At 35.3% G+C, this 26,809-nt stretch overlaps 3 protein-coding genes across 4 annotated transcripts; all 3 read left to right on the top strand.

Annotated features, from left to right (window-relative positions):
• Positions 1–4,337: 4,337 nt before the first annotated feature.
• On the top strand, positions 4,338–9,561 carry LOC104899441 (uncharacterized). Of its 2 annotated transcripts, XM_010686637.3 has the most exons (8): positions 4,339–4,742; positions 6,489–6,569; positions 6,664–6,752; positions 6,845–6,919; positions 7,596–7,702; positions 7,780–7,869; positions 7,977–8,042; positions 8,642–9,561. In XM_010686637.3, exons 1-8 carry the CDS (start codon positions 4,620–4,622, stop codon positions 9,154–9,156), a joined length of 1,146 nt encoding a protein of 381 aa, XP_010684939.1. In that variant the 5' UTR covers positions 4,339–4,619; the 3' UTR covers positions 9,157–9,561. The 2 variants fall into 2 exon arrangements, with proteins under 2 accessions (XP_048504181.1, XP_010684939.1); XM_048648224.2 differs by lacking the exon at positions 7,977–8,042 and having other exon boundaries at positions 4,338–4,742.
• A 2,055-nt stretch (positions 9,562–11,616) lies between these two features.
• Positions 11,617–12,267, top strand: LOC104899470 (uncharacterized). Its single transcript, XM_010686667.1, has one exon. The coding sequence runs from the start codon at positions 11,617–11,619 to the stop codon at positions 12,265–12,267; it is 651 nt and encodes a 216-aa protein (XP_010684969.1).
• A 7,920-nt stretch (positions 12,268–20,187) lies between these two features.
• Positions 20,188–23,245, top strand: LOC104899440 (protein SULFUR DEFICIENCY-INDUCED 1). Its single transcript, XM_010686636.3, has 4 exons — positions 20,188–20,636; positions 21,486–21,698; positions 22,321–22,476; positions 22,591–23,245. The coding sequence occupies exons 1-4, from the start codon at positions 20,505–20,507 to the stop codon at positions 22,996–22,998; spliced, it is 909 nt and encodes a 302-aa protein (XP_010684938.2). The 5' UTR covers positions 20,188–20,504; the 3' UTR covers positions 22,999–23,245.
• Positions 23,246–26,809: the final 3,564 nt, after the last annotated feature.

The following is a 26,809-nucleotide window of genomic DNA, read 5'->3' as shown; positions in this document are numbered from 1 at the left end:
AAAATCCTATTGTTGATGTTAGTCCTAAAGACAATCCACTGCCAGTTATGATCACACCTAAACAACTTGTTGCAATTACTCCAAAAGAAGGGGAGTGGAATAAAGGAAAGCGTGTCATTATACCATGTAATGACCCTGAAAATCCTTTTATTTTAGAAGATTTGGAGGAAGAAGAGGAAGAAACTGATATGAATATTGAAAATAAGGTTCACAAGACCTCAGATCCATATCTCTCATGATAATGGCATGTTCTTGGAATACTAGGGGGCTTAATGACCCTCTAAAAATAAAAGATGCTAAAAATATCCTTGCATCTCAAAAGATTACAATAATTTCTTTTCTTGAGAAAAGAGTCAAATCTATAAACAAACTGAAAGTTCTAGAAAAAGTTTAGCACTATGTGGTCTTGTGTGGATAACTATTCCTATAATCATAAAGGAAGAATATGGGTGGGAGTAAACACCATGAAGTTCATCTTGATGTCTTGATAGATTTTGAACAATACATTTATTGTTGCATTATTGATAAAGCCTCCCTATATAGATGTTACTTCACTGTTGTATATAGGTTACATTCAATTACTACGAGGAAGCCTTTGTGGCAATCTATTCATCATATTGCAGGTGCTATGAATGATGATTGGTTTATTATGGGGGATTCCAACTTTATCCTGTCGAGTCAAGATAGGCTGAATGGGAATAATCCTGTATCAGATCAGGAAACTTATGATTTTTCTAATCTTCTTGCTAATGAAGATCTTATGGAACTTAGAAGTATTGGAAATTTCTATTCTTGGTCTAATAAAAGACAAGGACAAGAAAGAATTTTCAGCAGGATTGATAGATATCTTTGCAACACTACATGGCTTCAACAACATCTCTCTACATTGGTGGAGTATTTGACTACTTCAATTTCTGATCACTGTCCCCTTATAGTCAGTGTTACCTAGAGAACTAGAAATGGTGGCAGACCATTTAAGTTCTTTAACTATCTTATTGAGCATCCTGAGTTTCATCAAAGGTTATCTTCTACATGGCAATCTGTTAGTGTTTCTCACCCTATGGAAGATATATGGCATAATCTTAAGCAGGTTAAGAATTCTTTAAAGCAACTTCACTGCAGTCAATTTGTTCATATTGAGGATAGAATTAATCATGCTAGAACTACTCTTCATGATATTCAAGATGCTCTCAAATCTGACTATTTGAATCCTCACCTTCATGAACGTGAACAAAATGCCATCTCATGATCAGATCTCAAGAAATGGTTGGCTATTGAAGAAAGTGCTCTGCTTTAGAAATCTAGAATTCAGTGGCTCAAATCAGGACACTCAAATTCTGGTTTCTTCTTTGTTGCTATGAAAGAGAGGATTGTCAGAAATTCTATTAATACTCTCTATGCAAATACTGAACTCAAACTATCTACACCTAATAATGAGATGAAAGCTGAAATTACCTTTTTTTTATTAAAATCTCATGGGAAGTTGTGCAAATAGATTACCTAGCATTGACTTGAACACTATGAGACAAGGGCTTGTTCTAAGCATTGAGGTTAGAAATTCCCTTATTTCTCCTATTTCATACACTGAGATTGTTGATGCAATAAATAGCATAAATGATGCTAAAGCTCCAAGTATTGATGGCTTGAATGCTATGTTTTTCAAACATACTTGGCCAAACATCAAAGAAGACATCTACATTGTTGTCCTTGATTTCTGTAGGACTGGTAAGATGTGTAAGCAAATAAACATTGCCACACTCACTCTTGTTCCTAAAGTTACTCATCCTACTATGGCTAGTGATTTTAGACTTATTGCATGTTGCACTTTTCTCTACAAGATTATTGCCCAGATCATTACTACTAGACTTCAGAGGATTATTGGAGAGATTGCGGATTGTGATCAATCTGGATTTATACCTCAAAGACATATCTCTGATAATATTTTGTTAGCAACTGAGTTCATTAAAGGCTATACTAGGAAACATAACTCTCCTAGATGTATGGTCAAGGTGGACTTCAAAAAAGCTTATGACTCTATTGAATGGCCTTTTCTCAAAGCTGTTCTAACAGGGTTAGGTTTCCCTGGTGCCTTTATCAATTGGATTCTGGCTTGTGTTACTACTGTGTCATACACCATTCTGATTAATGGTCTCCTTGGCACTCCTATACAAGCTAAAAAAGGATTAAGACAGGGTGACCCTCTCTCACCCTTTCTTTTTGCTATTGGGATAGAATAGCTTTTTAGATGCCTCTCTACGTTGGGTGGTATCCCAAATTCTAATTTCCTCCTAGATGTAAAAAAATAAAAATCACTCATATGATGTTTGCTGATGATTTATTAATGTTTGCTCGTGCTGATATATCATCTATCCAGCTGCTTTTACATGCCTTTAACTCCTTTTCTCAAGCTTCAGGCTTAGAAGCAAATATTCACAAGAGCAACATCTACATAGGAGGTATTTCTGATGATCTGGTTGCTGATATTCATGAGATAACTCATATTCCATATGGTGAGTTCCCTTTTAAATACCTTGGTATTCCTTTATCAACCAAGAAGCGTTCCTACATATCTTGTAAGCCCCTGGTGGATAAAATTATGGCAAGAACCAAAACATGGGCTGCAAAAAATTTATCATATGCAGGTAGAGTCCAACTAATTAGAACTATTTTGTTAAGTATGCAAGTGTTTTGGTGCCAAATCTTCTTATTGCCCAAGAAGATTGTGAAGGAAATTCAAAGCTATTGTAGAACTTTCCTTTGGCCTTGCAGAGATACTCCTTCTAAGAAAACTTTAGTAGCTTAGGACCAATTGTGTTATCCCAAAGCTGTTGGTGGTCTCAATTTTACTGATTTAATTCTCTGGAATAAATTAGCCATAGCCAAACATCTCTCGGCCATTGTAGTGAAGCAAGATAAATTATGGGTTAGATGGATCCATGCCTACTATGTCAAGAGAGCTACTAGCTGGAATATGCACATCCCCTCAAGCATGTCATGGGTAATGAAGAAAATTATGAGCTCCAGAGATACTCTCAGGGATGAGAACAGTATGCAAGAATATAGTAAAAATGGGAAATTCTCCATTAGGACGGAAACACTATCTTGCTACTAGAGAAAATAAACCTAATGTATTCTGAAAAAGGATTGTTTGCAACAACAAGGCCTCTTCTAAAAGTGTCTTCATTACCTGGCTTGTTTTGCTTGGGAGAGTGAATACCAAAGAGAGATTATCTCACTGGAACCTGATAACAGACACACAGTGTTCTCTTTGTTCAGCTTATGAGGAAATAATTGCTCACCTATTCTTTCAATGCCCATATTCTCACACCATTTGGAGTTCCTGCCTCCATCTTCTTCATATTAATAGGGTTGTCATGAGTTTCCTAGATGAAGTGACTCTAGCGGCAAAACTTTGTAAACAAGCCAAACATCAAGTTTATTGCATGCTTTTTGCTGAAGCTATTTACAACATATGGATCCAACGTAACAAGAAGATATTTGAAGGTGCTTGTCAAGATCCTAAAAATGTTGTCAATAGTATAATCTTCAATGTAGCCTGCAGAGGTTCAGAAGCAATGAAGCAACTGCTCTTCATTACTTAATAGATTCTATTGTTTGTAGTTTATCTATTCTGAGCATGTTCAGATAGATTAGTTGCTTGTTTTGCTTTGCTTGTTGTTTTGATTAGCTTTTTTAATCTTTTGTTGCCTTGATCTAGCATATGAAGTGCCTAACTTTTCAACCCTTCCTAAAAGGTAGGGATTGTTAGGAAACTGATGTATATTATATTGGCTGGTGTCATGGAGTCTGTAAAAACTCAACTATTTTTTTTGATTTCCAATAATAACTTTGAATAATCAAAACAAAAAAAATATCTCTCAACTATCCTTTATCAAATCTAGATGTGCGTAAACGAGGAACGGTGCCACGTGGCGCTCTCTTTAGGGAGTTTTAGTCAATGTAATCCATGTATAATAATAAAGTTAGAAATTGCATGGTATAGGTTTTGAACCCATGACCTTTCATGTATTAAAGTTTTAACCACTAGACCAAGTTGTATTTTGTGTTATCATATCACAGTACAATATTAATAAATGAAAATTTTTCTTACCCGTGGCATAGCCCGGGCCTAATAACTAGTTATAAGATAAATCTTAGTATTTCTTAGATAAAATTAAGAAAATTCCATAGAACACAACTTTATTATTAAAAAAAAAACAAGAATTTGAATAAATATATGGTGGACCCCACAAATGTGACACTCAACCTATCACGTATCTCTGCCGTCCATGTAATGAACGACTACATCTAAGCCCCATTCTCTCCCCTCAATCTCTGTACCTCATTGTACTTGACAATTTTCGTTTTCAGTTCAAAAACCATGATAAATCTCAACAACAATAAATAAACAAATACAGTAAATCACACACACATAATATATATACACAACACACATAAGAATTTGAAGAGACGGGTGCCAAAAAAAAAGGAAAAACAATCTGAGCACTTGGGCTTGAGATTTAAGGTTTTAGCATTTTAGGGTTCTTGTTCTCTCACTTCCAACTTCCAAGGGTTTTAGGGTTCTCCTCAATCTTTCTCTCTCCTCAATCGCCATTAACATGGACAAATACGCAAGAGTGGAGAAAGCCAAACCTGAATCTCCGATCAATGAAAATGAAATTCGTATCACTACTCAAGGTCTTATTCGCAACTATATCAGCTATGCCACCACTCTTCTTCAGGTACAATTTTACGACTTTTTTTTTCTGTTTTTGATTCTTCCTTCGATTTCTGATTTCTGGTTTCTCTGTTTTTTCTGGTTTTTTTGACCTAATTTTGTGCTGTTTCGGCGAGTTTTCGAGCGTTTTGAATAGTTGAGAATTGAAATGATGCATTTATTAGATAATGCTGATGTTTGTGTAATCTGTATTGAGTTATTATGTTGTGTTTTTAGGTGTTTTGTGCATTTATTTGATTAAGACCTTAATGGTTTGAATGATTGTGATGGGACTGATGGATTGCATTTCAGTCTGAGTAGCCTTTGGTAGGTGTTTTCGTTTGATTTTTGTCGAATGTAATGTTCTGATGCCGTTGCGGTTGTGTTGAAACTGGAAAGGTTGTGTATTTATACTTGATTATAGGATAGTGAGACGAATGTTGTGGTGCAGTGATGATACTGCTGTAGCCTCAATGTTGGTTGTAGCTTATATTGTTAAATGATTGAAGGTTCAGTATGTAAGTAGATTCTAATGGGGAATAAAGAGAAAGTTGTAATCTGCCAACTTCGAGAAATGTGTTTCTGGTTTCGTACTCGACATGTCCTAAGAAGTTGAACACCCCACCACCACAGTGGTTTCCCTGTCCTATGGTAGTTATAGACTTATGGTTGTCCATTTGGCTTCTGTTGGGTGAAGAATCGAAGCTCGAATATGGGCAGTTAACTTATAGCATTCTGTCTGCTGACTAAGTGACAACTGGAGACAAATTTATAGATATCCCCTTTATTCACATCCGTGTATCTATAAACTATGGCTACTTCTAGGCAGCTAGCACATTCTCAAACTAGATATCTGAGCTTTGATATACTCCCTTAGTTTATAAATATAAGGCATGTAAACCACTTTTATTTATATTAAGAATTTTGTTAACTTCATGTAAAGTTACTTCAGTAATAAGAATTGACATTAAATATTGTATTGATCTTATAAAATAACCTATAACCTTTCCTTGACATTATAAAGTTACATTTAATATTACTTGGTATTCTAAATTTCTTATATTTTGAGACAAAGAATTTTGGCTAAACTGCCTAATAATAGAATTAGGGAGGGAGTATTAGTAGAAGTTATATTGGGGTAACATGTCTCTGCTGATGTAAGGAGATATGGCCTGGGTGGTTCGGCCATGTCGCACTCAATTCATTGGAAATGTTTACAGGGTTATGAACTCATGGCTAGCCTATCATACAGTATAATGTCTGACCTTTTGATATTTAAATTTTTCTCTATTTAAAAGCAGATTTGGTAATTTAATGGTCGAGTGTATTTTTTCATTATATGAGGAATTATGAGAAGAGGCTGAAGAGCTGTTGAATTTTCTGTGTGCTTCTACTAATCTTTATCCTTTTCTCATCTCTGTCCATACAGTGATGGAATTTGGAGGATTTATATGAATGAACCATGGTTCGGACTTTTTAAAAAAATGTGCTTTTTGGTGCAGTATTACATAGATGTAGTAGATCAAGTACAAACTTTTGTCTTCATTATGCTGTAGAATGTGTTTTGTCAGATTTAAGTTGCTGCAATATTGCTCTTGATTCCAGTGTTATATGCTACTTGTAGATTACTTTTGTTATGTTTTTACCCTTCCTTCGGATACTACTTTCTGGAATTGCCTTTTATTTTTTTTGTACCTAATACTGAAAAAAACTTAGTTGATAATTTTTCCTGTGCTCAAATCATATTAACGCGTTTGAAAACTGTGTGCAGGAGAAGCGTGTCAAAGAAATTGTCTTGAAAGCAATGGGGCAGGCTATTAGCAAAACTGTGGCTATATCAGAGATAGTAAAAGTTAGTCATTCTCGTCTTAGCTAATTTTTGAGTTATGAAGGTCGTTGGTTCAAAATAGCTGCAATAAGCTGTACTAAGTTGTTTGCTATTACAGAAAAGAATTCCACGCTTGCATCAGGATATTGCTATCAGCTCAATCACCATTGTAGATGTTTGGGAACCCATTGAGGAGGGTCTTAACTTGTAAGATTTATTAGGTGATCAATGATCATGTATAATTTACTGTTTTATGATGAAAACTACATTTTTTTACCATTGTTCTTGGTATCCTGCAGGGTGGAGACGGAGCGTCAAGTATCAATGATTTCTATCACCTTGTCAACTAAAGAGCTAAACAAGAACTCTCCTGGGTACTTCTATTCTTTTTCTGTAAATTTATCAAATTATATTCGTTCCCTTGACTTCTCCTCTTTCCTGCCTGGTTGCTGCTGAACACTTTAATGTCCTCTTGCGAAATCTTTTCTTGTGTCTGATTGGGGATGGCTTTTTTGGAAACGGCTAGGATACGGGAGAAGCAGGCGGGATTTGATTGTGTTGTATCTTGATTTACTTGTATGCAGCTTATACCTTCTTCGCCAGAGCTGGGGTGCATGTCTTTACCATTAGTTTCATCTATCTGGTCAGTGTAGAGTAGTGTAAGTGTACATCTTGCTTAACAGAACCAGTATTTCCTTGTATGTGGCTCATGCTCCTTTTGGCCTGAGCTGGTGTGCATGTCTTTTTGCAATCGAATTTCATCTATTCTGCACAGTTTAGACTTTAGATGTAGTGTACACTGTACATCTTGCTTATCAGAATCGGTGTTTTCTTAAAATTTTCTTGTTTTATTTGTTATATTGATCAAGCAGCTTTATCTGATTGATTTATTTATTGGTGCCTAAACTGAGCAATAGTGCTTCATATGAAGCTTATTGCTTCCCTGGCCCATCATATTTCAAAACTTTGGCAAAATTTCCTGTACTGTCTGTCTGACATGGTTTTTGTGTCAATCAAGTAGTTCTAAATGGTTGTAAATATAATCTGTAGGTATCAAGCTCCATCTCAGTACGAACAGCCCAAACAGCAAAATTATTATCAGCAGCAGCAGTCTCAACCTCGACAAGAACGTGGAATGTACAATGCTGTGTATGATGGTAAGAGCTCGCACAATATATGAGTACACTTGTTTTATAACTGTTTATCTGACACCCTCTGGCCTTCTCTTTGGTAGATTCATATGGTCGAGGTCGTGGACGTGGTAGAGGGAGAGGCAGAGGCAGAGGGCAGAATTGGGGGAGGGGTGGCTATGGATCATATCAAGGTATTGATTTCACACTAGTATTATTTGTTTAAGCATGATGACCTGACTGTTTTATTGCTTATTAATGTTGATTTTTTGATTACCTTTACCTTATCAATTGAAAGCAGATAATGGAGGATACTCTAACTGGGGCAGAGGAGGTGGACGAGGTAGAGGCTGGGGGGGATATTATGGTGAGTCCATATTGTTTGATGTTCCCTACCAGCTACTTGGTTTCCATAAATATGCAGTGCAATAGTGGCATTACTGTCATGCATCCAATTAGATTTGAGCCATTCAATATTTACAGAAAGCATTTTCTTTTCAACCAATTTCCCAAACCCCATTCTTTCTTTTCAGGGATTGTGGGAGTACTCTACCATTGATGTGATGCATTTGTTGTTTAGGACAATTTGCATCTCTATATATGTGCATTTATTGCTGAAATTAGTATCATGAAGAGTTTAGTATAGGCTTTGCAATATAGATTTACTATAGTAGTGTTCACAGTAACCATATTCTATGGAATGTGTTTACTGCTTTAGTGACTGCAACTACAATACTATAGGGAGCCTAGGATTAGCTTTGAAGATTGTATTCTAGCAGTGATTCCCTTGAATGGTGTATAAAACACGAAAGGAACTGCTAGTTCATTGTTAGGGTCTCCCTCCCCCCCCCCCCAAACAATGAGTAATCTGCTTATCTATAAATCATTTATTTGAATGGGGCTGCATACTTCATAGTGTGTACTCCATCTAGGGTATTCTCATGGATATAGAATTTTTATGGGCAGATGGTGGGTACCAAGGAGGTCGAGACGGTGGCTACCAAGGAGGTCGAGATGGTGGCTACCAAGGAGGTCGAGACGGTGGCTACCAAGGAGGTCGAGACGGTGGCTACCAAGGAGGTCGAGACGGTGGCTACCAAGGAGGCCGAGAGGGTGGCTACCAAGGAGGTCGAGATGGTGGCTACCAAGGAGGTCGAGGTGGTGGATATCATGGAGGTCGAAACAGTGGGTATCATGGAGGTCGGGATGGTGGGTATCAAGGAGGGCATGATGGTGGGTATCAAGGAGGGCGAGATGGTGGATATCAAGGAGGTCGGGATGGTGGGTTTCAAAGAGGCCGGGATGGTGGGTATCAAGGTGGTAGAGATGGTGGATATCGAGGAGGTCGAGATGGTGGGTATCAAGGTGGACGAGATGGTGGGTATCAAGGTGGACGAGGAGGGGGGAGAGGTTATGTTCGTGGAAGTCGTGGTCGTGGGCGAATGGGAGGTCGCTCTCAAGATGTTACAAATGAAGCTTAGAAGGATGTCCTTTATTTTCTTCTCTATTCTGAATTATTTGCCTTCGCCTGAAAGCGCTTACTATGTTCAGAACGAAAAGAAAAAAAACTCGCCTTTGATGCAGTGATATATTGGCTTTAGTATTGTGTTGGTAACATAGGGTTGGGTCGCTCTTTTTTGCAATGCTATGGTATATGAATATTTGAAGGCTTGGTATATGAAATATTGAAAGGCTTGGTTTTTTGTTTGCTGGCTTTATCGTCAATAGTCAAGAGCAAGTATCTATAATGGTTAATGGTTTACGTCTCCTCTGTAATTCATTTACACCTCAATGTGTAGTGTAATAGAAATGTATCATTTCCATTGTTTTGTCTAGGTTCTTATTATTTCATTTCCATAATTATATCTTTGTTCCTTTTTATTCAATTAAGCTCCATGAATATGGACCGACTACCAGTCCAGATTTAATTATCGTGATCAATATGTAGTGGGTTACCCTTCTCTTTGAAAACAAAAATGCATACAATATCTCTATGCTCCTTTGTGAAGATCAGGCACTCTGTTCTGTAATCATGTCCAGATTCAGTAGGTACAAGATTCTGTCTAGGTATGTAAGCTTACTTATAGTTGCTCAAGTTGGTGTGTGTCTTACATCTGGAAAGTGATGTATGATGAAGTAATGATCAATTAATGTATTGTTAATTTAGTGGGGAAGTATATGAATATCAGTAGAAGAATAAAAAAATTCATGTCATTTTATTTAAATTTTTGTAACTTAAAAACTTGATTATCATTAGAGGCTAATATTATCACTGTTATCTTTGACCAAAAAAAATACTTCCGTTTGTTGTAACTTCAATTATTGTAATTTGAACACTTAATTATCATTAAAGTATTTTCTTCATTTCAAATTAAATGTGACCTTTTGACATTTTACAATGTTCATAAATTTCACTTATACTATTGTTTGAGATTTATACGTGAATAAAAATATAGTTATGTGGTGTCTTTATATTTGTCTTAATATGTATTTTCTAATACGTACTTTTTATAATTTAAAAAAAATAGTCCTCAAAATTTTGCTTTGGTATGAATGAAAAGTGAAAATGTCACAAACAATTTGAAACAGAGGAAGTAATGATGTTGTCGTAGAAGGTAGAATGCTGGCTTCTCTCATTCATTTATACTTGAGGTCACGAGTTTGAATCTTTAGAGCTAACTTTTATATGTCATTCTTTTTTTCGCTCTCCTAATCAATATTCTCTCCTATTGTTTTTTACTTGCAAGATCATCACCACATTAAAAACCAATTCCTTAGATTAATCTTTCTACTTCCTCCGTTTCAAAATAAATGCAACATTGTTATTAAAACGGACTCCTAGGCAAAATTTCCTAAGTATGTTTAAGTAGTATAAAGTTGGATAGATTAATTGTAGTGGTCTCCATGTGAAAAGGAGGGGAAAATAAAAAGTTGGGGACCACATGTGAATGGACCGCCAGCTTTGGGGAACAATAGGGGACCAAATTTTTTTTCCCTCCATTTTTTTGGAAGTACAATCACCTTTTACATATTCACCTTTTCAACAAATCTGAAAATTTTGCCTTCCCTCTAAAATTTTAAAGCACTTAAACTTTTGTTAAAATTACCACCAAATCCTTGTTTTCCCTATTTAAGGGTTACAGACATTCCCCCAAAAAAATCAGTTTTCCTACCAACCATGATGCTTACATAAGGCAGAGAACATTCTCTCCTATACATATTCACTGCACACACGCAGCACTATATTAACCAACCAAACACTAAGGCAAAAAAAAAAAGTTTGTTAATTTCATCATCATTTGCTGCATCTGGACAAAATGGATTCAACACAAGAAATGTACAATCATGTTGTTGATGAAGAGGACTTGGATGATTACTACCTACAACTACTTGAAGAGATGGTGCCCAACTTCAACAGTCAAATCTCCTCTGAACCAGAATCTGATACACAAGCACAAAACAGAAGAATTAAACCTGAGATGAAACATGAAAACAGAAGGAAAGCTATAGATGAATTGTTAGTTATGGAAGAGAAAGGAACATTACCATATGGTGCATTGAAGAAGACAGCACAGAAGTATGGTGTTTCAAGACACACAATAGAGAGGTTATGGAAAAGAGCATGCAAACAAAGAGCTAAGGGTGATGTCATTGATGTCAGGTCAAGGAAAAAGGGAACCGTGGGTAGGAAATTAAAGGAATATAGTGAGGAGTTTCTCCAATCAGTGCCCCTGAATTTACGCACTTCAGTTAGATGCTTTGCAGGGGGACTTAAAGTGTCTCCTTCAGCAGTTTATAGACTGCTCAAAAAGGGGAAGCTCAGAAGCCATACAAGTAGTAACCATCCAAGTTTGACAGAGACTCACAAATTGGAGAGAATGAAGTGGGTGCTATCCCACATTCTGCCTGGCACACCCACATAACAAGCACAGTTTATAGACATGGAGAACATCATACACATTGATGAGAAATGGTTCTACTTGAACCCAGATACAAGGAGATTTTATTTATTGCCAAGAGAAGATGATCCATATAGATGTTGCCAATCAAAGAGATTCAAAATCAAAGCCATGTTTATGGGGGTGACATCAAAACCAATTTATGATGCTGAAGGTAATCTCATTCATAATGGCAAGTTTGGTATCTTTCCTTTTGTAGAGAGGGTGGCAGCAAAATACACTACCAAAAACAGAGAAAAGGGCACTATTAAAACCAAGGTTGTTGAGAAGATCACTCAGAAGGTCATCAGGGACATGATTATACAACATGTACTGCCATCTATAATGAGTAAATGGCCTGCTGGTCTGTCCAAGGATATATTCATCCAACAGGACAATGCTAGGCCTCACATACAAGGAAATGATGAGGCATTCAAGGCAGCAGCAACTGAAAATGGGTTCAACATCATGCTCATTCAACAGCCACCTCAGTCCCCAGATTTAAAAGTTCTTGATTTAGGGTTTTTTAGAGCCATACAAGCTTTAATGTATCAAACTTTTTCTAAGAACATAGATGAGCTAATTGAAAATGTGCAAGATGCATATGACAAATTTGACCCTAGTGTTATGAAATACACATGGTTACAATTATAGTGGGTTATGGTTGAGATTCTAAAGGTTAAAGGAGGTAATAATTACAAGAACCCTCATCATGGAAAAGCAAGATTAGAAAGGTTGGGTCTTCTCCCCAAAATGTCCAATGTGATCAAGTTATTGTGGATGAAGCTGTGCAATATTTGAATGCTAAGTTACCAAATGAAAGTGAAGAACTTGAGTACTTTGACAATGAGGGGGTTATTGATGAAGACTAAAGTGAATGGTATATGTGCATTTTTTTGTGAGGAAAACAGTTTTTTGGAAGAACATTAAAAGTGGGTGAATTTTATATGCAACTTTTTGAAAAGCAAATGATGGTTATATTGTTTGAAACATGTTTTTTTGGTAAATACATACTCATCACAGTGAAGTAGGAACTTTTGTAAAACTGCAAACCAAACCTAAGCTTTGTAAATGTAGTGGAGGAATGTAGGTTTGTAAATGCAGTTTATATGAATGATTATGCTTATTCTATTTACAATTATGTTTCTTATTTACATCATTGTTATTGTTTCTTTAGGTTTTAGGGACCGAGGCATATATGAAGTAGCAAAGAACCACACTCACAATCAATCATTTTAAGACATCATTTGACCTTCTAAAATCCATCAGGGAAACTTTTAACTTATGAAGGAGATCAATTCATTCACACCTCAAGGCACAATGCCGAGCAAATCATTGACTCACTTCAAGTTATTGGTGAGTCCTTCATCATATGGATTAGGAAGTGATTTAAAAAACAGGGGGACTCAATATAGAACAACAAGCCAATGAACAACAAAAGTGCTTTCTCTATGCATAACTCATCATTCATCAAATTGACATCACCCTTAAACTCTAAGTCAAGCTCAACAGAACCAATAATCAACCAAGACAACCAACAGCTTCCAAGAACACAAGCATCCAACATAATCCAAGCTTATCCAACAGCAACCCAAAGATTGAACATCACCAACAGAAACATTGAACATCACCAACAGATTGAAGATCACCAACAGAAGCGGAATATACATAAGCATTAAAACAGAAGAACACAAACCAACAGCACGCAGCAAATATTGACATGCAAAAAAAAAATCGAAAGTAAATAAGGATAACAAAGGGACAATAGTCAAACCTCCCTTACAAGAATTTTTGTTCAATTCAGTACCACCAATCACTATCCCCTTCCTCTTTGAACCAGATTTGAGGAACGATTTTGTCCCACTTCCACCACTTTCCTTAAAAGAACCCACCTTAGTCTTTCCTTTTCGGCTATATGAATAATAATTCATCTCAGAGCCCATACAAGGAAGAACACAGACAGTAATGCGTTCAGAACTAGGGTTTTTAGAGACATAGAGTGGGGGTTTCATGGGAGTTTTGAAAACCACTTTTTCTTTTACTTCTTCATCCGAACTCACCAGATCTATAACTTCATCTTTCACAATTTCATCTTTTTCAGAGGACTCATTTGATAAATCATCTAGAAACCAAGGTTCCTTCATGTCCTTGATATTATCAAGAACAACACCCAAAGCTTTACAACCTTGCGGACCCATACACTTCTCAGCAGCCCCTAACTCGTAAAGTCTACGGGGCCAAGGAGAACCATTTTCAATTGATTTCATGACGTCATAGATGAACATCGCCTCTCCCTCATCCGTAGTTTCAAAATGTGCATCAATCAAAGGTTCCAAATTGATTGAATAAACCATTTCAGAAGAAGGGTTTTGCAAAATTTCTAAGAACAGCGAGAAAAATGGAGATGAGGAGAAAGAGAGCGAAGATCTGAAGAGTTGGTATTTAAGGAGAGAGTAGATCTGGAAAAATGAGAGAGAGAACAGAGGGACGTTAATAGAGATGAGGGAGATGAGCAGTTATGATGAATGATGATGAAGAACCCTAGGTTAGATGAAGTTGGATGGGTGGGAATTTAATTGGGGTAGTTGGGATGTCATGAAAATTGGTGGGAATCATTAGTTTTAGGTTAGATTTTGTTAGGATTAATCAGATTATTAGAAGTAGATTAATGAACCTAAAACAAGTTAGTAAGGGTAAAATGGGAAAAGTGTAAGGCAAAAGTTACTAAATAAGGAAAAAAATAACAATGTTGCATCTATTTTGAAACACCCATAAATAGACAATGTTGCATCTATTTTGAAACGGAGGAAGTACTAAAAATTACTCAAGCTTTTAAGAAAGTAATAGTGTATATGTGTTAGATCTTTAGATGCAAATTTCGATTTTGACGCCTTTGTTTGGTATTAATTGCTTATATATTTGATATAAAAAGTCGTTTTTTTTTCAGATGGTACCGAAATAATCATAGCATCACTTTTAGTACTATTCATAAGAGATTTGGATACTAAATAAATTATTTTTCTTACATTGTTGCTACAAATACAAGAGCAATTGGTACCAAATAGGGTTGTTAAATGCCAAATTTGACGTCTAACATCCAGATAGAGATGGCCAACAGTGCGAGCCAATCCGCCCATCCCACCTCGTGGGCCGTATGGGCCGGGCCAGGGAAAAGCCCGATCCAGTCTAGCTCGAACCGTGAAATTGGTGGGTGGGTCGTGGGCCAGATTTCTTGAGCCCAGCCCACTACTAAAACCGCCCTGCCCGGACCATGAAACTGGTCTAACCCGACCCATGAACCAGACCAGCCTAATCCAAGTAAATATTGAACCATATTGTGTATATTTTAATCAAATTGCATATATTATAATTCAATCAAATTTAAAAATAATGAAATTATTAATTAATATTAATATTTGTATATATTTTTAATTCATTTTAACGATTTTATGTAACAATAATGAATAATTTCAATGATTAAATAATTCTGAAAAAAAATTCTCATGCCGGCCCATCACCCCGGTCCAATCCACCAGACCCACGAACTGTGAAAACTGGGAACAGACTGGTGTGGGCTAAGATTTTTCAACCCGCGGACCAGCTCGTCCAACCCATGAATTTCACGGTCCGCTCCTGGGCCATAAAATCTTAGCCTAACCCACTACGACCCACGATCCGGCCCGCACCAGTGGCCATCACTACATCCAGACCTCTATCAAAACTCCAAGCTTTTCTATTATGCTCATCTACTTGCCTCCCCACCTACAATTTCCACTTTTTAAAAACAAACATTTTTTCCCTTCTATTATTGTTGACTTTGCTAGTCCTGATTTATTAAAGTAAGTCCCTTCGTGATTTTAATCAAAAAAACAATTCTTTCCAACAAAATAAAGATATTCAATTACTAATCTAGTGTTTTGAATACTTAGAATTAAAGGTTACGTTTTCTATCTTCTTCTCCTCTCGAAAAAAAAATCTATCTTATCTTCCTGTTTTTTTATCAAGAGATTAATAGTGTGTGCTTGTTGACTTGATGATGACGATGATAAAAATGATTCATTTTCTTTTCCTATTTTTTGTGCTTTTAGAATATCTGCTATTCAACTCGATTTTGACTCTGAAAACAAAAAGGCATATACTCAATTTGAAATTAACTTAATCCCATATTGATCGAACACCCAATGTATTTAAATCAAATTCATGGAAAACTAATCTCACTCAAATCTGAAAGTAACTCCGATTGCAATCACCTTAATATAATTGACTCATTTAAACAATCCAGAAATTGAGAAACTTTGATGAAAACAACTATTTAACTACAATTAAGACTTGAGAGGAGCCGTAGTTACAACCTCCAAGTTAATGGGAGGTCAGAAGATCCAGAGAAAGGAAAGGAGGATTAATAAAGGAAGGTCAGAAGATCCAGATAATGGAAAGGAGGATTAATAAAGGAATCTGGATAATTTTTTTATCAATTTGTCTAATGTCTATTTGGCGGCACATATGTCAACTATCAAATTGGATAAAAGAATATGTAATTAGTTAAGGGGCTTGGTGAACCTTAAAGGAAAACTTATTAATTTATTATATATTCCTAAATTAAGTGTGGAAAATATTCTTATTTGTTTCAAATATGTCAAATAACTATATAAAATCTAGTTATTATTATAGTATGCACATCACACATTAGAAAAAATTGTATTATTATTCTTTTCAATTCTCCATCTATTCTTGCTATTAGCTAGATAATTTAAGTATTTAACTAGTGCCATTATTCACTCTCAATCTCATGTACCAATTCTCACTCTCTAATCCCTAAATTCTCATTCCACGACACCAAAAACCTTTTGGTGTTAATACTCCTTCCGTCTCTTTTTAATTGCTACATTATATTTTTAACAATTTTTAAAACACAACTTAAAACTTTAATATCTTGAGTTATGTAGAAGAGAAAATTATAAAAATTATATATTTGAAAAAATAAACATTGTAATAAATCAAATAGCATCCCATATAAATATGTTTTTCTTTATGTGTATAAAATTATGTGAAACTATTGGGTCAGACCGTCTGACCCAATGTGTTTGGTCGGACGGGCTGAGCCCAAAAGTTTCACTTATAAGAGACGCGCACAGGCTTTTTTGGTTTTTTTTTCTTTGATTTTGTTTAACAATACAGTTATACGGTTTTTAATTAAACTTCTTTCGTTCTTCATTGTTCTTATTTCAATCTTTCTTCTTCTTTCAAAATTTCTTCTTATTTCTACTTTTGCTCTCGATTTTTTTGCTTTTCTTCTCTTTCAATTTACTCCATTTTTGTTCGAAATTCTATATTTGATTACTGTCGGAAATCGATTTAACATACTACATCACAAATATATGGTTAAAAGGATCAGAGTTGAAGTTTCTAGGTATAATTTGGTTGGATTTTTCGCTGATTTTTTTTTTTCAAATTTTTAGTGTGTTGTGTTTTTCCGATGTTGTTGTGGTTGATGTAACTGTAATGCAGTTCGAAGTCGAAGAAGGTGAAGACTGACGCAACTTCTCGTGAAAAACACTAACTGAAAAGAATAAATTTGATTGGAATACATTTGTTTAAATGAAAAAGTTGAAGAGGTAACTGAAATAATATAAAGACCAACTGAAAAATGTAAAACTCTAACTGAAAATGTGTTATTAGACTACATTTCTGTAAGTGAAAATATTTAAACAGTAACTGAAATAATATAAATACCAGCTGAATAATTTGTAGAGTTAACTGAAAATAATAAGTCTGGTTGGAATACATTTGTGTAAATGAAAATTTTATACAGTAACTGAAATAATATAAATACCAAATGAAAATTATAGAGAAACTAACTGAAGCAATGTGAACACTAACTGAAAATATTTAAGTTAGGATGCGCATTTTTGTGCGTGTTGGTGCTTTGTCCGACGAGGTGTGTCACGAGTCTGACACAATACCATCTCTAAAATTAAAGATGGTTGAGTTTATATTGTGAGTCAACAACCCACTACAAATAGAAACAAATAAATTGTGGAATCCAATTAGTCAGTTTTAATAGTTTTTTAATTCTCTATTTCTAGTGGGTTACCATCTCTAAAATTAAAGATGGTCGAGTTTATCTTGTGAGTCAACAACCCACTACAAATAGAAAGAAATAAATTGTGGAATCCAATTAGTCAGTTTTAATAGTTTTTTAATTCTCTATTTCTAGTGGGTTAACTACCCACCGGAAAGATGTAGCATTACCTTGTGAATAATATTCTTTTTTAAAAGAAAAGGGAAACAACTTATATTAACATGGGGCAAGGCCACCCAAAATTACAACCAAGCATCCAGATAAGCAAAAGAAAAAACCAACACCCATCCCACCCCCTACATTACATACAACGAACAACCAAAACAACCAAGCAAAAACTGCCACACGACCATTCCACCCAGCAACAGCACAACACTGATACCTAAGTAGAGGAACTAGGTACATATTCCAAGTCCTTCAAGTACACATCCCTGACATGTTCTGGGATAAGCCCAAAAACTATCCTAATATCCTTCTGAACCACCGCCGCAGACGCAAGACAGTGAGCCACCATGTTAGAGTCTCTCCTGGAGTGAGAAAACTCCACACACCAATCTCTGGCCAGCAAGATATTGATATCACTCAACACCACCCCCAAAGGATGATTATTACCTTCTGTTGGATTATTTAGGAGTTGGATAACCCCCAAAGCATCACACTCAACTTCAACTCTTGGATAGCAGCAATCCCAGGCAATTTGCAGGCCCTCTCTAATGGCCATGAGCTCAGTCGCTTCCGGAGAGCTGGCCTCGATTTTCTTAGCAAAACCAAACTCCCACTTTCCTTTGTTGTCTCTGAAGACTCCTCCTATACCTGCCATGTCCCAGTCCTGCTTCCACGCGCCGTCTACATTAAGCTTCAAAAAACCCATTTTAGGAGGCCTCCAACGAACCTGAGGGCTTCCCTGGATAATCTTCTTGTCTGCCACCTGAAAAGCTCTAAAGTTAGTAACAAGGTCTGCCCTCACTCTATTAAGAAGATATCTTGGGTGAGACACAGGCGCATCGAAAACGGCCCTATTGCGAGAGCACCAGATATGCCAGATTACAGTGGCAAAGTGCAGCTTCCAAGAACTATCTTGATTTAGATTAAAACCAAACCAGCCATCCCAATCAAGATTAAAGAAGCTAAGAGCCATATTATGCGGCATTTTGGGTCTAGTTTCATTCCAGATTATTCTAGGAACTCTACAGTCTCTAAAAAGATGTAAGAGGGACTCACTATCTTGCCCACATTGGACACAAATAACCTCGAAATTTGGAATTCGACTAGCCAGGAAGACAACAGTAGGAATAATTTTGTGCATTATGTTCCAGAATAACAGCTTGTATTTAAAAGGAGCATTCATACTCCACACCTGACCCCAATTACCCCCCTGACCCTGCTCCTCAACAGACCCACACTGAAGTCTGTAAGCTGATCTAACACTAAAAATACCCTTAGAATTTAGCAATTACTCCCTGCGTCCCATAATGTAGTCCTATTTTCTTATAAGGTGTCCCAAAATATAAGTTCTATTTCTATTTTCAATCAATAATTATGCCCAAAATACCCTCATGAAAATAATATAATTCCCAAAATGTCCTCATAATTTCAGCTTCCAATCAATGCGCCATTAAAATGAAATCTTTTACTCCATTGAACTCCACTACACATTAAACCACGCAACATTAATGTTGAGTTTTTATTTTTGTTAAAAATAAAAAATAATAATGTAAGTGTTTCTTAATAAAAATGAATCTTTTTATTCAAATAAAATAATATTCTACTTAACCTTAACTGTCGTATAAAAATAGAATCATGACTTATATTATGGAACGGAGGGAGTAAAAAAATACGAAGTAAAAGAAAAAGGGGAGAATAAATGAGTGACACAAGTGCGGAGGCACGACTAGGGTTGATTAACAAATCACGTCAGGTCGTGTTCGGGTTAATAATAAACGGGTTGAACATGTCCCAACTCAATCCAAAGCCGTTTATTAAACGGGTTGAAAAATTCAACCTCGACCCGACTTGTTTATTAAACAGGTTGCCCATATAACCCATTTACATATTTATTACTATTAAACTTTTTATTAAAATTTATTATTTTTCAACAATATATTCATATAAAAGTATTCATGATTAGATTTCATTTCAGTATTTGTGTTCTACAATTAGTATTTTTAAAATTTTCACCAACTTTAACACAACTTTTTAAGATATTTATAATTTAATGAGTTAAATAAGTCAAAAGAGATTAAGTTCTGGTTGAAAATGTCAACCTTAACCTATCCCATTTAATTAAATGGCTAAGTCGTGTTAACCCATTTATTTAAATGGATCAAACGACTCAACCCAAATCGACTTATTTCAGGTTAGATTTGGGTTCGATAAATAGATTAGATCAGTTTTGCACATCACTAGCACGACATAGTAAAATAACTTGGAAGTTGACTCACTTCTTCTATTCACCATATAAAACTCCTATTTATTTAGGCTTTTAGCAAACCCCAAAAGGAAAGATATAAAAACTCCTACTAGAATCAGAAAAAAAAATAATGAACATAGCTGCAAAAGGCGTCCAAGTTCAAAACTAACCTTTCGCATTTATAAAGTGTCCACTCTTTCCTCCCCTCAACACCATTTTTCTCTCTCCTCAAATTCACCAATATCTCATTATTGCCAACCTTCCATTTACAACCTCCAAAAACTCCATTACCAATTCTTACAACTGTTACAAGCCAGTCTGAAGAAGAAGAAAAAAAATCAAGAGAAATAATAAAAGGAGTTAAATTTCTACTTTAGTAAGGAGTAATAATAAATATAAATGGAGAAAACTATCAGTAGTAACAGTTCAAAAAAAATGGTGAACATCAGTTTTGGTGAGAAAGAGTCGGTTCATGCTATATATAAAGTGCCTTCAGGTGATGGTCCTTATGTTCGTGCTAAACATGCCCAGGTAACTTTTTTTTTTTTAAATCTTATATTATTTCGATCCCCCTTTTTTTTATGTTAAGATATTAAAATTAGTTGATAAATTTTTTAGACCCTTGTATGATTAATTTCCATATGCATTTTTAATTTGTTGGGTAGATAACTTAATTTGATCCATTCATATTGTGTAATGATTATTAGTTAGACTTTCTAATAGTAGATGCAACGTATATATCAAAGTTTGATTTTTTTTTTCCCCCTAGCTAGCTTAGTTCATTCTTGTATTAAAATGGGACTATGGGAGTTAGCTTAGATAGGGTACACTAGATATTGATCTAAGATTTAATCATCATCCAATTTTATGCATATATAGGTACTCTTAGAACATTGAGATCGACCATCTTAATATGCTTATACAACTGTGTATTCGATGGCCGACCTCAAATGTGGATGTCAACTAACTTACTTAGTGATGTTTTGAAGGTTGGTATATATAAGGTCGTCTTACCGACCCTATATACCCCTCTTAATAGAGAATTGAGTTTGATTTACATTTCAAATCTCTAAAACCTTTTATCTATAAATGGGGATACTTGAGGAATTATGAAGTCACTATTTTGGCTAATTCCTCTAATCAATCAATCTACTAATTCTCCATTTCAAGTACTAAATTTTGCTAAAGAAAATAGTTCTTTAATTAAAAGAATAATGTTTAATTAATATTCTTAATATTTTCAAGTTTTATCACTTGCTAATGTATAAGTATGTAATTCCACATTTGCATGAAAAAACAAAAATGGTGCTCAAGTTTCAACAGCATATAGAAAATATTTGCTTAATTAACTTACATATTTTGGATGGATATTATGATCAGCTGATACAAAAGGATCCAGAAGCAGCAATAGTGCTATTTTGGAAGGCCATAAATGCAGGGGATAGAGTAGATAGTGCACTCAAAGATATGGCAGTAGTGATGAAGCAACTTGATAGGAGTGAAGAGGCCATTGAAGCTATCAAGTCTTTTAGAGGTCTTTGCTCTAGAAATGCTCAAGAATCCCTTGACAACGTTCTCATTGATTTGTATAAGGTAATTAATTCCCTAATGTCTTCAACTAATTTTAGTATCATTAATTAAGCAAGGTACTTGATTCAATGGTATAAAATTTGAAAGTTTTCTTGGTTATAACCTTATAGGTAATATTTATTGATAGATAATGGAAATCACTAACACTCAAATTTTTTAACATATTTTACCTGAACAGAGTTAAATTCGACTCGAAAAGCTCGTGTTAGAGATAGAGACACGAAATATGTTTTTATTATTTTACGTATTATAATAATATTTAGGTTGAATTTTTATAGTAACATTTTGCACAATATGAGAAGGTCAAAGAAAATAGCAAAACTTAGTAACTAACATTTACTTGGTTATAACATATGTAATAGAGTAGTTTAGTTGAGTTGAGTTTTAAGGCAAATTGAATTTAAAAACTTGAATTTGAAATGGCTCGAGTTTGAATGCAAGTGTTACAAAGTGAGCTGGGCGACCCCTATTGGTCAACCCCCATATCTTGTCAATTATCATATCAATTATATGATTCAGGTAGTTTTCATGCCCCGTCTTTATTTACTAAGACCTACAATTTTGATGACTTTTTTCCATTTGGAATTGTCCAATTTGCTTTGCTAAGACTTTATGTTATGAACAGAAATGTGGAAAGGTAGATGAGCAAATTGAGCTTCTAAGACAGAAGTTAAGGATGATTTATCAAGGTGAAGCCTTCAACGGTAAACCAACAAAAACTGCAAGATCTCACGGCAAGAAGTTTCAAGTTTCTATTAAACAAGAAACTTCTAGAATTTTGGTATGAATTTTATTCCCTTAGTTCTTTTACAAGTCTACAATAATTATAATCTAATCTATTTATCACACTTAATTAGATCTACATTAGCCTAATGATACTCTTTTTGGACCACAGGGGAACTTGGGCTGGGCCTACATGCAGAAGACAAACTACATGGCAGCAGAAGTGGTTTATAGAAAGGCCCAAATGATTGACCCAGATGCAAATAAGGCCTGCAACTTGGGCATGTGTCTTATAAAGCAAGCCCGATATGAAGAGGCCCGTTCAGTGCTTGAGCAGGTACTGCGGGCTGAGGTTCCGGGCTCAGAGGATATTCGGTCACGAAATCGGGCCGAGGAATTGTTATTGGACTTGGAGTCGCGGCAACCTCCTCCTTTGTTGTCCAACATCGTGAGCCTACATTTGGAGGATGAGGTTATTCATGGGCTTGAGGATCTTGAGTCCAAATGGGGTCCATTAAAGCCCAAAAGACTTCCAATTTTTGAGGAAATTTCCAACTTTAAAGATCAATTAGCTTGCTAATTACTTTTTTTTTTTTGTATTAGGGGGTGATTTGAGGGGTATATTAGATAGATATGGGTGGGGTTGAGTAACTTTCTACTTGAAGATGTTTGTATAGAAATGCAGGGAGTTGTGACTAGTGAATAGTAGAATTATTAGAAATGTACCAAAAATACTAAAGGTCGCTTGTATATTAATACCATTGATGATGTTTGAGGAGCTTCAAAAGAAAGATTGTGCTTATTTCAAAGTCCTTTCAGTTTTTCTATCCCTTCCTTTCAATTTATATTGTTTGTTTTAATTTTGTGTGGGAAAAGATGATTTTAGGAAAGAGAATGGAGAATAATTAGAGCATTAATTGTAACATTTTGGTTGAATAAACAAAAGGAAAAATAAAATTCAAGAAACAAATAAATGATGGGACACGATTTTTTTAGACAAATTACGGAAAAATGTGGAACTAAATATGAAAATGGGAACTATATTTTGGGACACCCAAAATGAAAATGGAAACTATATTTTGGGACGGAGGAGTATTTATAATACTTGCAAAAAGATAAGTGTTTGCATTGAAAAGTGCAAATATTTAGGTCTCCTTTGGTTGCACTTGGGAAGTTGATCTTCCCTTGATTTTTCACTTTCCATGAAATTTCATTCCTAGGAAGTAAGCAAAATTGTTTGGTAGGCTATGGGAAGATGGAATTCCCATGGGAAGTGGCACTTACCTAGGGGGAATTAGGTAAGCAACTTCCCCCTATTATGTGGGAAGTAGAACTTCCTAGGAAGTTCCACTTCCTACGTTCTAAACAAACATCTACTTATACTTGCACTTCCTAGGAACTTGCAATTCCTAGGCAATTGGATGTCAACCAAACAAGGCTTTAATGTAGCTATAATTTTTCATGTAAAAATAAGGACATATATTACATGTAGGTCATGTGACTACAACTTTCCATGTAAAAATGAGGACAAAATCGGAATAAAAATTGTTTGATGAGGGTATTTCAAGAATAAAGTATCATTTCAAAAATAAAAACATGAAAAATAATTTGGGACACCCAAAATAAAATACAAGTGCTATAAATTGAGATAGAGATAATATATTTTATGGAGGTAAATGGCAATTGCAGAGCGGGTGTAATGTATTCATATTTTTCAGTCTTTGGTTTTTTTTAATGCATACTTACTCGATTCTATATTAGTTGTGATGTTGGGACTTTTATGCTACGATTTTTTCACCAAATACCCCTGACAAAAAAATTTATTCACCAAATACCCCAACTTTTTTCAAAATTCACCATACACCCTTGACTTTTTGAAAAATTCACCAGATACCCCGAATTTTAAAAAAAATGACATAAAATGCCCTTAATGACTAAAGGCGGTTAACTCCATTAGTCATTAGCGTTAACTAACCCTAAAAATCCCTAAAAAAACCCTAAAAATCCTAAAACCCTAACTAACCTAAAACCCCTAACCCATTCCCAGCCCACCAACCCAACCACAGCCCCACCAGCCCCCTACCCCAGCCCCACCAGCCCCCTTCCCCTCGATCTCCCTCGCTGCCACGCCTCCCCACACGCACCCCCTCCCCCTCGATCTCCCTCGCTGCCGCGCCTCCCCACACGCACCACCCCCGTAGCCTCTACCAGCCCTCATCCGCCGCAACTTTCATCGTTTCTCTCTCCTCAACTTTCAACAACTGATCTTCTTCGTTCTCTTCATTCTCTGTCGTCGGAGATTTCATCGTTGAATCCTCCGAGATTTCTTTTCAAGCGAAATTCGGCGTCAATTATACACAAATGCAGTGTTTTATCAGTTATTTTTGAGGAGATATTTCATCAGATTAACCACTTGATTTCATTTTCTCCTTTTGTTCTCCGTTTCGAAGAAATGTTCATCGTTCTTCAACGGAATCAGGCGCGAAGGAGGCGAGGGAGATGGGTTGCCGGAAAACGGGTCTGCGAGGGTTGCCGGGGACGGAGAATGGAAGGGGTGGGGCTGGGGTTGGGTGGTGGGCTGGTGGGTTTAGGATTTAGGGGGTAGGGTTGGGGTTTGGGATTGGGTTAAGGAGAGTTTAGGATTTAGTTAGGTTTAATTAGGTTTATTAGGTTGAATTAGGACTAATTAGGTTAACTTAGGCCTAATTAGGTTGACTTAGGGCTAATTAAGTTGACTTATGGCAAACTTGTAAATAGACACTAACGGAGCACTAACGTCCGTTAATAGTAAGGGTATCTGGTGAATTTTTTTAAAAGTCAAGGGTATATGGTGAATTTTGAAAAAAGTTGGGGTATTTGGTGATAAATTTTTTTGTCAGAGGTATTTGGTGAAAAAACCGTTTATGCTATCAAACACTCTCTTTTGACAAGCTATCATGATATACATATAAAAATAATCATAGTTATTTAAGAACTTGTTAGATATTTCTTTGATTCATCTCAAAATATTCTTCCTACCTTAGACCTTTTTGTCTCTCAAAAAAATTCAAAATAGTAAGAACAAAACGAATTTAAATAGGAAAATAAAAAGGAAATTAAACAGGGGGGTGTATATCAATATATACTTTTAAATATTAAAAATAGAAAAAGATTCAAAATGTTGGGACTTTTATCTTGTTGAGGAGATAATTGACAAAAATAGAACAGTCAGATTGAGGAAATGGGCTTTTAGACTCTCATCATTTTTTCATCAGTTGATTGGTTGAGAAAATTAGGCGACGGCTCAATTCTAATATTAAGAAGAGAACAAAACATCTTATTTAATATAGTTATTAGTTTAATTTATAACATTTAATTTACTAGTTTAATGCATTGAGTTCTCACATTTTTAAATTTATTCAGTAACTAATTTAATCAATTCAGTAACTATCTTAATCCATTCTATATGACTGACAGGTTATTTTCTAAAATTATATGTTGTTTAATTTGAAGTTCAAAGGAAGGAGAAGAGAGGGGACCACTAGGTTGGTGCGAGATGTCTACAAATAGTGTTGGATTAGAGTGATATGTAATAGAGTTGTTAAGAGAATGCAGTCTTAAGTTAGTCTAATATATCCTAAATCTAGGAAAAGAATATCCTATGTATATTCTCTTCATTAAATTTAGACCAATTATTCTAATAATTTATGTTTTTTGATTGGGCTTATACTTAACGTATTCCTAGCCTTTTTTTGCTTTACTTTTTTTATAAAATTGGGTACATGTATACCCCAATATACTCTTTGGATCTGTCTAATCTGGTTCCAAATGAGTGTGATTCGTATAATGGGAAGAGTTCGAAATAAGCAATGAACAAGAAATAACTTTAGGCGTGCCATGCTCAAGGTACGAATTTGTATCTACATATTCATTATAACATATATTATGGCACAATCATATAATCCTTTCGTCTACAACAAAAGATATATTTATCATTTTTTGATTATTTCTTCCATAAATAGAGCATATTTCAGAGTTAAATGCAAATCCATTGATGCTTCATACAAATTGTCGACCGATACCCGAAGTGACTTGTACCAATTTAACTTGTATAGATCAACTCGAATTTAACTTATGCAAAGTCCACCTCAACTGATTGAACCAATCCCAATACTCCAACTTGTGTATTATAGAAATTCTAATTCTATAGGTTTTGAGAAGATATGACCAACAAATAGCTCAAGATTTTGCTAATAGTAACAACTATTAACTTTTCATTTTTGAGAGACAACTACTATGAAATGTTAAAGATCTGATATAGATATATAACAAATGTAGTTTTTGTAATAAAAAAAAACAAGAGAAAATCGTGCATTGGACTACCAAACTAAAAGTGAAATTTGAATGGACTC

This window comes from Beta vulgaris, chromosome 7 (genome assembly GCF_026745355.1).
Source record: "Beta vulgaris subsp. vulgaris cultivar EL10 chromosome 7, EL10.2, whole genome shotgun sequence".
NCBI classification, from domain to species: Eukaryota; Viridiplantae; Streptophyta; class Magnoliopsida; order Caryophyllales; family Amaranthaceae; genus Beta; species Beta vulgaris.
The sequence above is the reverse complement of the archived record's forward strand: the minus strand, read 5'-3'. Positions and strand labels throughout refer to the sequence as shown.

What these genes read in the sequence shown, in the direction of transcription:
- LOC104899441 (XM_010686637.3), top strand. Translation starts at nt 4,620, where the DNA reads ATGGACAAATACGCAAGAGTGGAGAAAGCCAAACCTGAATCTCCGATC. An exon ending in ATGCCACCACTCTTCTTCAG is followed by an intron (nt 4,743 to 6,488) that starts GTACAATTTTAC and finishes AACTGTGTGCAG; the next exon opens with GAGAAGCGTGTCAAAGAAAT. An exon ending in GTACAATGCTGTGTATGATG is followed by an intron (nt 7,703 to 7,779) that starts GTAAGAGCTCGC and finishes TCTCTTTGGTAG; the next exon opens with ATTCATATGGTCGAGGTCGT.
- LOC104899440 (XM_010686636.3), top strand. Translation starts at nt 20,505, where the DNA reads ATGGAGAAAACTATCAGTAGTAACAGTTCAAAAAAAATGGTGAACATC. An exon ending in TTCGTGCTAAACATGCCCAG is followed by an intron (nt 20,637 to 21,485) that starts GTAACTTTTTTT and finishes TATTATGATCAG; the next exon opens with CTGATACAAAAGGATCCAGA. An exon ending in AAGAAACTTCTAGAATTTTG is followed by an intron (nt 22,477 to 22,590) that starts GTATGAATTTTA and finishes TTTGGACCACAG; the next exon opens with GGGAACTTGGGCTGGGCCTA.
- LOC104899470 (XM_010686667.1), top strand. Translation starts at nt 11,617, where the DNA reads ATGGAGAACATCATACACATTGATGAGAAATGGTTCTACTTGAACCCA.